Consider the following 12576-nt stretch of genomic DNA (forward strand, 5'->3'; position numbering starts at 1 on the left):
ATGTGTTCGCTATTGTAATACCAGCTCCTACTGTAGGACTCGGCACAGTAAACGTTCAGTAACCATTGGCTGTGTGGACCAACTAAGAAGAACATCCAGTTAGCCATGATAAAAACTGAAAAATGAATAAAAGAAAAAACGCCCCAGATGTATTACACTTCTACAGGAGCAGTTGATTAAAGAACTGTGAGATGACCATAGGAGATTTCGAATATTAGTTATTATAAAAATGATAATAATGGCATACAAAATATATAATAAATGAGGTTTTTTGATACTTGCACTTGAAACCCACAGCTTTTTGTGTGGTATGAGAAATTGGAATTTTTCTCCGTGTATTCCAAATAAGGAAATTGAGACTCAGCATTTAAGTGACTTCTGTGGCATTCATTACAAAATTTACAAATATGAGAAACAGAAATACAGCTTCTCTCCACCAGTAACACAGTCAGGGGTCCTTGATGTGGGAGATGTTACCCATTTCAAACCTATTGAAAAGGTTAATTTAGATGGGTACTTAAGTGGCAGTGATCTTGTTTGTTCCTATAACCTCCTAGAGTGTTATCACTGATCTTAATCCAGTCTATTTAAAACTGTGATAGTAAAGTCACCTTTTCTCTGTGGTTAGGTGCTGCCCTTGAATCCCGTATCTTCTTCCTTTTTATTGTATTAATTTTGGTTGGTTTAAAACTTAAGAGTCCCTTAAATCATTCTGTGTTCCTTGATGCTACTATGCAAAAAATAGTACAACCCATTTCCTGTTGATTTCACAAGTGCTTGGTCTCTCCTTGCCGTCTCTTCAAAACCCAGTTCAGTAATTTGCAGATCTCAAGTACCAATACATCCTGCTCTTGCTTTCATATTTCACCATGTAATAGTTTAACGGTGACTCAGTCTGATTTATGTTTCTTAGAAGTCAAAATTGGACATCTGTTTGTTTAGAAATTCACAGGTAGTAATTTTCAGATAAAGAAGCGACGTGCTCAGTACTGGAGACCCAACTTCATGTTTAGCACAGAAGAGTTTAGGTCCATTGTTCTTTCTCCACTTAGAGCAGGTTTTCTGTCTTTATATTTTTGGGGTGCTTTCCACAGAATTAATAGAAGGCACTCGTGTCTTTTTCAGGAACTCTTTCATGACCTTTAATAAAGTCAGTTTTATGTTTTTCAAGGATTTGTTTTCCAGCTCATGCATTTTCTATTCCAATTTGTCTCTTCCACGTTTCTTAGCCAACTGACCTCATCAGTGATGCGATGATTCACAGTTGAATTCACAGAACCAATTTCTCCCCCAAAACACCTTGCAGGGGCAAGCCGCCGCCACCTCCACAATTTTCTGCACATACCGTCTCCAGCGCAGATAAACATGCTCATTGTCCGTGGTACAGTTCAGCCTGCAATGAGGTTACTCATTTCCAGGGGAGAGGTTTCTATAACCTTGTCCTTCTGGTCAGATAATCCTCACGCTGTCCTCGGCTCATCTGCCATTACTGTTACTTAGTCATCCACTTAGGCAAGAGGGGGAGGGCATCAGTTTTTCAGATAGCAACCTCCCATTTTGCAGTCTCAAACTTCTGGAGCAGGGGTAGGATGTAGGTGTGAGGGAGGGATACCAAGTCAAGTGGTAGATGTCACAACGAGGACTGCGTTTATGTGAAATATGCAGAGGTAGGGGAACTGTTTGCTGCACAGAGGGGCACATCTGCAATTTAGTTGACATCTTTCTCTGAGGCTGAGTGGATCAACTCCTGTACCTGCTAGAAATCATTCAGACCCAGCACCGAGGCAGAAAGCAAAGATCCAAGCACTGGCGTGAAAAATCCCATCTCGGGGATGTGCATCTTTCCATTAGAATGGAAGCTCCTTGACAGAAAAAAAGGTGCTTTGGGTTTATGCATTCCTGTGCCTTCCACTGTTGACAGGGAGCTCGCCATAAATACATGCTTACAGAAAGGAGCAGAGAACACACATTTCAGCAATGCCACTTAGGACGCAACTCCCTGAAAGAAATTTAAATATTTTGTATGGGAAAACTCTTCATTCCACAGGAGACTGTATTTCTGAATCATGCAAATAAAGCAGTCTCTCCCTCTTTTCTGGGGTTGCTGATAGGAGAATGGGGTCTGCAGTCTTTGTGAGCCTCTCCTTTCCCTGTTGCCTGCTGTAAAAGAGGAGACTTGAGACGGAGGTATTCACCGAGGAGGATTCAGGTCACTGACAATCGCCATGGTGAGTCAGCTCAGGCATTAGTTGACAGACAGAGAAAAAGCCACAGAACCCACAGATGGCTCAAAATCATTCTTGCTGCATAGCCTGGCCTGTGACATTGATAATTGAGCACTTCTCGTGCTCTTCAGAAATTCATTATTTTTTAAAGAGTTTACTCTTTAAAATAAATACACCAGATGTATCTATTAAACTCTTTTTCCTGTGCCTCTTTGCCTGCCCAGTGTTCTAACAGGAAATAATAGCGCTAGCATTAGTAGTAGTTAATGTTCCTTGAGTTGTAGTTATCTGCTGGCCAGTCTTCCAAAAATTATACAGAAATACATTCCTACAATAATCCTATGAAGAATATACTATTATTTATCCCATGTTACGGAGAGGAAACAGGCAAAGGGGTTAAGTACTTTGTGTCTTAGAAGGAGTAATGCTCGGTTACCTTATATGACTCTTGTTACCTTATATGACAGAGGTACTTCCAGGTTTGATTAAATTAAGGATCTTGCAATAGGGAAAGTCGCCTGGATTATGCAGATGGGCCCAGTGTGATCACAAGGGTCCCTATGAGAGGCGGGTGAGAGCCTCAGTCAGGGAAGGAGAGCAGAAACAAGGTGGGGGAGTGGGTGATGCTATGATAGGAGTCTTGTACATGAAGGAAGGAGTCATGAACCAAGGAGTGTGGATGCTTTTTAAAAGCTAGGAAAGAGGAGGAAAAGGATTATCTTCCAGAGACTTCAGAAAGAAAGCAGCTCATGCCAGCACCTTGATTTTAGGACTTCAGAATTCCCAAACTAGAAGATAATAAATTTGTGTTGTTTCATGGGACCAAGTTTGTGGTCGTTTGTTACATCAATAACCGGAAACTCATACTTTTGCCAAGGTAGAGGGAAGATGTGAACCCACACAGACTGGTTGTCTTACCCTCTAAGCTACACTGTAATAAAACACAATTTAAGATGGTTCAGAAGGGGCACTTGGGTGGCTCAGTCAGTTGAGCGTCTGTCTTTGGCTCAGGTCATAATCTCGGGGTCCTGGGATCAAGCCCCATGTCAGGCTCCTTGATTGCCAGGAGTCGGCGTCTGCTTCTCCCTCTGCCCCACCCCTGCTCTTGCTGTCTCTCTCTCAAATAAATAAATAAAATCTTTTTAAAAAATGGTTTAGACGGGGAGTAGCTGGAGGGGGATAAATGTGTCAGAACAATTTGCAACTAGTTACTAGAAAATGAGAGTTTATGTCCTCCCTGTGGTGAACAGGGCTTGACAGGGCCGCATTATTAATATCTATAGTAATTCAGTCATTAAAAATATAACCTCAGTTATAAGCCGACTAATGAACAGATTTACCATTAGAAACATAATTCTTTCAGTCAAGTAACATGTCTCCTCCTACATCTTTGGACTATAGGTCTTTTACCGTAACAGATTTTGTTAACTTCTGATTTCTAGCTTTTCTTAAAGTCCGTTTTCTAATACGTCTACCTTTCCTATCTATGCATTTCAATTGTGTACCAAATATTCTTTTTCTGAAAGTGACAAAGAGGGGCACAAGTGTGATTCCATTAATTAAAACACGAATATTACTTTGGATATTTACTTTAGTGTTTCTAACAAATAAATATTGAGTTCAACTACTTTCCTTAATGGCCTACTCTCATCAAATCTTCATAAGTTAGTTTCAATGTAAAGAAATAGTGGTATGAATCATTTGAACTTTTCTTTTCTGAGAATGTATTTGCATTGATAGTGTTCTTTGTGGAATAGTGAAAATAAATTAGCCTTGAATGTTATTGGAGATGGCTGAAGTTGAAATTGAAATTGAAATGTTGTTTTCCCAGGGGCACCTGAGTGGCTCAGTGGGTTAAGTGTCTGCTTTCGGCTCAGGTCATGATCTCAGGGTCTGGGGATTGAACCCTGCTTTGGGGAGCCTGCTCCCCCACGCCCCCGCCCTTGCCTGCTGCTCTGCGTACATGTGATCTCTCTTTCTGTCAAATAAATAAGTAGAATTTTTAAAAAAAGAAATGTCGCTTCCCCATTGATGTGAAGCTCAAATTGTACTTTGTACGTAGTAATGTCGAAAGTAAATTTTTCAGAAGCAAAAAACCATGACTTAAATTCAAATACAGAATAAACACATATGAAAGGTGTATTGAATTAATTAAAGAAGAAATCAGAAGAATGGTAAAGCTAGTTGAAAGAAGATTCAAGAGACTGAGTGTAAATAGGAATTCAAGAAAGAATGTTGGATTACTATCACTGTGTTGGTACAAAAATAGTTAATGTCCAACAAAGCAATAAAACCGTAACTGTAGAGCCATTTGTATTTCTGCTGAGCGGAAAAGATCTACAACTTAACATGTAACTTAACAAAGTCTAATCCTAATATGTAATAAATAGTAAAATCTGACATTTATTAGTTTATATGGAATTAAATACTCTTTAGGTGAGTCTGTGAGGAAATGGTCCAATATGGCATTGAAAGGATGTAAAGTTATTCCTTTGTATTATATCTAGTATTCCCAATTTTTCTTAACAGTGGGTAAGACCATTTTCAAGAGAAGGTACAAACCTCTCTTTCTCAAGACTTTTTGTCATATAATTCCAGATTTTTATATCATTAACTGTATGTGCCACAACACAGTGTTTTGTGATTATTGTTTAAAATTATATGCTTTTTGTATATCAGATATGTTGTGTAGATAGCTTTTTATAACAGTGACTTAGACTCATTACAAGTGAGGTTTTTTTTTTTATAAGTGAGGTTTTTATCTGAAGTAATACTGTTAGGAATCCTGAATTTTTTTCTTTTGTGAAAATTCTTGTATTTATGTTACACATATATATGTTGACATTTTCCTGTGCTGACATTGTACTCACATTCTGAATTATATTTAGCTTTTTTCCCTGAAGCTGTTGTTCACACACATGTGCAGTCTGTTTAGTCTTCTCCTACTTAAACTATTTTCAGCACCATTTTCAAGGCAAGCCCTGCTCAGTCTTTTTCTTCTTCTGAGAGGTGAATCACTAAATGCCGCCATATTTCTCAGCAACCCTCAGAGCTTCCATTCATGACAGTGGAGAAGAGAAAGTGTTAGGAGAATGCCTGGGTTTTGGGAACTAAATGTCCTAAGAGTAATTCTAAAAGTTTATGGGGGACATGAGTAGGACTTGAAGACTATGGGGAGTAGGCAGGTTAGTGGTGAGTTTTCTAGATCAGAGAGCTGAGTTTCCCCAGCTACCTTAAGTAAAGAAACCCAGTCTTCGGTTGGGCTTGATCTACCTGTCAGGGCTGCTCACTCACCAAGCCGCGTCCATCTTCATGGAATGTCAGCTCCATGAAGGCAGGAGCCATGCCTTCATCCCAGTATCTGTCCCAGGGCCTCGCAAATGATGCGCTAAATACATACTTGTTGAACGAATGTCTCGCGTTACTGAGGTATTATCTGTGGACTAAGAAGATAATAGGTAAGAGTAAAGGAAATTGGCACGTGGCTTCAGTTTAAGAGATGCTTCAAGCATCAATCGCCTGATATGTTGTCCACTATCCTGTTTTTGCTGACAGAAATATCGAAGCCACGAAAGCTTTAGGTGCCATGAAGGGGGAATATATATGACCATTGTAATATGCTAATAATAGTGAACAAGAGAAAAAAAAAGTAGTATGCTGAAGTCACACAGGTTGAACCTTTACTGGAAAAAAAAATTCTCTTGGTAGCTAATTCCCAAAATAGACTTTATCTAAAATAAAATCATTATGATGATGGTTGCCTTTAAGCGATACATTAACTCAGAGATAACTGAATGGCTCTGAATATGTCAACGTTTAAAGTCTGTCTTATTGGAATTTTTCTTAATTTATTGTAATCTAATAATCATAGAACACATTATTTGTATTTGACACAGAGTTATGTTTTTACCGTGCACATTCATTCAGCTATATAACAAGGAATAATTGTTCAGTTAACATTATTCTTTCTACAAAATGCAATGTTTATTCATGTGCATTTGGTGAATGAATTCTTTATAAGCACATTAACAAGATGTGGAAAAATCAAACCTCTGAATTTTCAAAAGATAGCTGCATAAAATAGTTGAAAAAAATTTCTGGGGGTGGTGAGTATAAATGGTTCACATTAAATATGATGGATAATCTGAATGAAATGTATATTTGGGCATACAAGTAGCTGTAATAATTTTGTCAAATGAAACAAGATGAGTAAACTTTACTGTCATTTCATTGACTGGGAAGAGTCAGCTAACCAGTTGAAAAACAGCTTCATTGGGTTTCCCTAACCTCTTCATTTATTACATAAATGTACTCTCAAGGGTAATTGTCTTTAAAAAAAAAAAAAAAAAAACAACTTCGACTTGCAAAATGTAGAAAACACTGCTGGGCTTTCTGAGTATTATCAGTTCTATTTTGTGTCTGTTGTTCAGGATGCAACTGATTTTGACAGATGTGCTGTTACGTTACTGGTTTAACATGACATCTTTTTTCAGATGAACTGAATAAAAGTGATCTTGACAATGAGTAGATAAGACACCATCAGAAAGCTGAAAAAACATGTCAATGTCACAGTTTTGACACAAATGCAGCAGAACAGCCCTTATAATATCATTAAGTGAATGTCTTTGCAACGATGTCCTCTAGAAGACAGAATATAGCATTGTTCTTAAGTACTATTACTTAGCCACAAAAATAATAAGATAAAACAAAACACAAAGGTCAGCTTAATATATACTTGAGGTAGCATTTGATGAGTCTGATGTGTATGTGGGTATTTTATGCAGATCTCTTACCTACAGCATGTTTGGGAGAATTTTGAGATGTTAAAAACCTTTTTTTCAGGAGCTAAAAACCATTTAACATCTACACTTCAGGAACATCATTAAAATACTGATTGTGAAATAAGCAAAGTGGTCTTGGGGATATTGATCATAACCTTTTTCCTGATTTTCTTTTTTTTTTATTGAATGAAAAGAAATAACTTTCAATAATAGAGAAAATTAAGAATACAGTTTAAGATGTATTTCTAGATCATGATTTTGTAAATAGGTTAGTAAAAGCTAGAATGGAATCAATCCCAGGCATCAAGAGGGAATTAGACATTGGAACTTTTATTTTCTCTTATGATTGGCTTGAACTGAACTATGCATGTGTGTGTGCACAATGCACAATGCTTTATATATATCTGTTTATATGTATATCATATATATATATACATATATAGTATATATATATATATACACACACACATTTAAGATGCTTTAATAAAAAGCATATATGTCCTTTAGAATGACTATTAATGTCTTTGTCCCTAGGATCAGAGGTGGTTGATCTTGATGGAAAAAGTTCCCTTCTCTACAGATTTGACCAAAACTCCCTGAGCCCAGTAAAGGATATTATTTCTTTGAAATTTAAAACTATGCAGAGTGATGGAATTCTGCTCCACCGGGAAGGGCAAAACGGAGATCACATCACACTGGAATTAAGAAGAGGAAGGCTCTTTTTACTTATTAATTCAGGTAAAGTTATTTGGTGAAGTACTTGAAAAATCTGGCCATTTGGATATCACTTTAGTAACTTTATATTTTTATAGCTTCTCTTTTAACAGTTAAAGGTGCCTTATTTCCATATTAGAGGGCTCATATGTACACCAATATTGCACTTTCATGTACAAATGGCTCATATTTTGCAAATTGTACAAGACCCTCATTTGATATTTTTTACAAAGTACCAAGAGAACTACATAGCTCTTTTCAAACATCACGAAGAAAGGGATGGGTCACTGAAAAATACTGAGGTAGTAAAAATAATGAGGTTGTAGCAAAGATAAAATTTACATTGCAAATGAGCATGTGATGGGAAATACTAATAAAAAGAATTAACAATGGAAGAAATTACAAGGTTGGAAGGATATTATATTCAAACTTCAGGTGGATCCGTATTAGTGTCTTTGGCGGAATGCGAGGAAGGAGATGGTGATTGTTACGAGAGCTGCTGGTCCACGAGGGGGAACTTTTTTTTTTTTTTAGACTGGGAATAATAGTGCTGTTACTGTTTTCTCTTCTCAGGGGAAGCCAGACTGCCCTCGGCGCACACGCTCATCAATCTCACCCTGGGCAGCCTGCTGGACGATCAGCACTGGCACTCCGTGCTCCTCCAGCGCGTGGGCAAGCAAGTCAACTTTACAGTAGATGAGCACAGGCACCGTTTCCACGCCCAGGGAGAGTTCAGTTACCTGGATCTTGATTATGAGGTGTGATAGTTAATGTTTCAATAAATACCGATTTTTACAACGTATATGTTGGGGAGTCATGCAAAAGAAAATACACCGTAGGGAGCACCGCTCCCCTCTTTCAGAGTAAATCCAAGTCCTGGAGAAGTGTTTCCCAAGGTGACCTGACTCACAAGAGCAGACTCGGGCAGATACTCTTCCTAACGATATGTTAATCTAATCTTACAGAGAGAGAGGTTTTTTTTTATCTGAAATGCGTAGTCACAGATTATCACATGTAGGAAATCTCCAGGAAATCATATAAGTGAATATAGAATGTGTTGCATGTTTTTTTTGTTTGTTTGTTTTGTTTTTTGTGTGTGTGTGTGTGCGCTATAGGGCATCCTTGAGCAGTGTAGATTTATGGAGATGTTGGAGTAGTGAATAGATTATCAATTGATTAAAATGTGCAAATAACCAATATGTGCTGGAAATGTAGATAAAACAAAATGCCATTATAACCAGTTATGTTATTAAACAGAGCTCTACCATGGATATAAAGCCGCCTTTTGATTCATCAACCAATAAACATCAAATCCAGATATGATTAGTAACTTGTAAGAATAATCAAGCTCTCGTGTAAATGAAAACGGAATGCATGTAAATTTGTTTTCAGATCTGCATTTTAATTTAAAAAAGTATTCATATGAAATTAGCAACATGGCAGTGTAGTGATGAAAAATTGATTAATCTGTGGTGATTAAAGCTATAGCTGCTAATCATAATTATTTAAGCAGATTATCAGAAAATCACTAAACAATATTATTGATGCCATTTTTCTTTCTAAGATCAGCTTTGGAGGGATTCCAGCACCTGGAAAATCAGTATCATTCCCCCATAAGAATTTTCATGGGTGTCTAGAAAACCTCTTTTATAATGGAGTAGATATCATTGATTTGGCCAAGCAACAAAAACCGGAGATCATCGCCACGGTAAGAGAATCCTCATGTAAATGAATGAGTGAAACTCTGTTACTTTTCCACACAATAAAACTGCTCCACTTTTGGATTCCCACTTGACACTATGTTTTAGAGATTATTCTTCTAAAAATGTTCTCTGCCTGGCAATATGCATAGAAAGGATTAATCCCATCTAAAGAAATTATAATGCACAGGCCAGGATTATTTTTATTTTTATATGAAGTAAAGCATTTTTTTCTTTTTACGGTTGGTAATTTAATTTAGTGATGTTATTACTCCAGGGGACTAATTTCTTTGCTGTGTAACTTCCTTAATAAGATATTCCCTGACAAACTCCCTAAATAAGCATACCAAGTTCCTGGAATTAGTTAACATCCATGTATATTAGAGAGGCATTTGAAAACCTGTATTCTGCCATGGTCATTCATAACAAATAAAAGAAACGAATAGGCTGTTACAACACTGCATCTGCCAGTCTGTCCCAATAGCAGTGTTGGTCAGGGTGCATTATATTCTAATTCTGTGGAAATGCAGCAGATTTTAAATATGACTTTACTGGTCAGGGTTCGGTCAGGGAAGCAGCACCACTATGAGTTTTAGGAACAAGGGATCTAGTTTAGGACCTGGATCTTAACAATCGTCAGAGGAACTGGAATGTGGAGGGCAGCTGTCAGGAAGAAGAGACAGAGCGGAGTGAAGGGCAGCCAGGACGAACTGGAACAGGCCAGCTGCTCTGTGATCATCTTTCGCTGTGTTTGGTCATAGGAAAAAAAATCCTTTGGAAGGAAATGGCTGGCATCTCACTTTTGACTCAAATACCACAGACGCTTCACTTTGGGCTAACTCTTCACCAGAACCAGGCACGGAAGGGGACTCTGGGAAACATGGTTTCCAGTTTAACCATGATAGAAAAGCCCACACACAGATCCATTTAAATACATTTCTTTAATTGTTCAAAATTGAGGATGTATCCATGTAAACCCGTGCTGTGTCAGCCAATACCAGAGCATATCGTGGGAATACTTACTGTTTACCAAAGATTTTATTCCTGATTCTCTGTGTGTGAATTGGTAGTATTTATGGGAGTATACCATCCAGAAAGATTTTTAGTTATTTTTTTATAAATGGGAAGATGATTTAAAAGGAAAATAAAAATACTGTAGATAGATGTGTATGTCTCATTGGCAAAGGAGTTTCCAGAAACTGCTCGTGCAGCTAACACCCACTTTTCACAGGCAAGAGGATTTGCTGCTTGCAGGGTGGAGGGTGGCTGTCCAAATGAAACATCAGACCAAACCGCAGCTGGTAAAATGTTTCCAGTTTTACGAGGTTTGTTAGTTTCTAATTGCCTTTACATTATTGGTCAGTGTAGTTTACTCTCCCACTTTTGTTATTTCCTTTACTGGGACAATATATTTGTCCACAAGGAAAGCTAATTCACTTCTAACAGAATCACAGTATAGCCAAATATTTTTGTTTAACCAATACCAATGGTTTAATTCCAATGTGTATCCTTCTAGGTAAAGTTGATTTCACTGACTTTTCAAATCGGTATTTGGAAAACATGTTAAAGATTACTTTTAGGAAAAATAAACACATGTATTGTCATTTCTGAAGCCTGTTAAGGAACATGCTTAATTATTTCTAAGTAATTCAGACCTTAAAGTTTTTTAAATCCTTAAATATCTATTTTACTGTATGAGCAGAATAATTTATATATATGTAGTATTTTAATGAAAATTTATGCAATTCTAAGGTATCTTGAAGATCTATCATAAAACCATTAGATGAGAAATAACATATGTTAATCTGATGATACAGGCATAATGATAAGAAAAGGCTAAAAATGTTTTAAAAATAAAGAAATGTTGGGATGTCTTGCTGGCTCATCTTGATCTTTGGGTTTTGAGTTCAAGCCCCATGTTAAGTGTAGAGATTACTTAAAAATAAAATCTTTAAAAAAAAAAAATGTAAGGAATGCATTACGCATTGAGTGTCCAGTGTAAAACATAAAAGGAAAAATGTGCTAAGTATATAAACAGACCATTCTGAGGAAAGCTGGTCCAAAAGAGCCACAAACTCATGAAAAATGCTCAGATTCACTGTTGGTCAGGTAAATGCAAGATAAATAAAAATGATCTATCATGTTGCCATTTTGTCATTGAACTTGTGCAGATTTAAAAGATCTGTAACACCTATTCCTGCCAAGGATGTGGGGACAAGGATATCCTTGTATATTACCAGTGGAAATGTGGAGTACTTTAACTTCTTTTTGGAAAAGAAGCTGGAAATATTTATTTAAACATATAGGTATATATAGTTCTGTATTTAGAACCCTCTTCTGTAGAACTGAAAATACACATAAGAGCATAGGGAGTTATTTTATAGCATTATGGGAGAGGCAAAACCTGGAAACAAAGGATAAGCATATTAACAGTAAAACGACTGAGTAAAAGTTGGAATATTCACATAATATAATATTATGCAGTCAACAAAAAGAAGGAATTAGATGTATGCCAGATAGCTCAAAAGGATTTCCATAAGGTATTTTTTAGTTCTAAACATTTAGCTCCTATTTTTGTAAAATAAATAATACTTAATGTGCAGGTATATTGTCAACATATATCTTAAGTGTGTGCTTATGTACATATAACTGAACATAAAACTGAAACTATATATACATATATTACATATAAATAAGCGATCCAATGGGAAAAGAGAAAAATATGAAAAAAATACAGAAGGAAAAACAGTACCTCATTAATATTGGGTACATTATGGGGTGGATTAGAACCAAAGGCATCAAAGGATGAAGGAGAAAAGGATTTTACCCGGAGCCCAGGGAATGGAAAGCCAAGGAAAGATAAAAAAACAAAAATTGGCTTAAATAAATTTTATTGACTTCAATGGCATTGAGTTAGATGCCTTTATAGAAGCTGAGAACTGGGGGAAAACGGATTTCACCAAGAACCCAGGGAAAGATTTGCCTGACCATACTATCACAGGATATGAAGAATCTTTCAGCTATACGGCAAGGATTTGAATCTTCATGTTGTTAGCAATTTGTTGTTGTTTTAAACCAAGGATGATTTGAGATCGATAAACAGTCTTTGTGAATACTCCCATTTCTATTACTAAAAAAGCTTTTTCTTTTGCTTTC

The 12576-nt window shown here is 36.8% G+C and overlaps 1 protein-coding gene across 2 annotated transcripts in view; it reads left to right on the forward strand.

Moving 5' to 3' along the window:
* CNTNAP4 (contactin associated protein family member 4) overlaps positions 1-12576 on the forward strand; it is a 238827-nt gene that overhangs the window by 139510 nt on the left and 86741 nt on the right. For both annotated transcript variants that reach the window (XM_032325430.1, XM_032325431.1), the window contains exons 5-7: positions 7541-7744; positions 8294-8478; positions 9285-9428. In XM_032325430.1, coding sequence (XP_032181321.1) covers positions 7541-7744; positions 8294-8478; positions 9285-9428 — 533 coding nt within the window. The remainder of the gene's footprint in view (positions 1-7540; positions 7745-8293; positions 8479-9284; positions 9429-12576) is intronic.

This window comes from Mustela erminea, chromosome 19 (genome assembly GCF_009829155.1).
Source record: "Mustela erminea isolate mMusErm1 chromosome 19, mMusErm1.Pri, whole genome shotgun sequence".
NCBI classification, from domain to species: domain Eukaryota; kingdom Metazoa; phylum Chordata; class Mammalia; order Carnivora; family Mustelidae; genus Mustela; species Mustela erminea.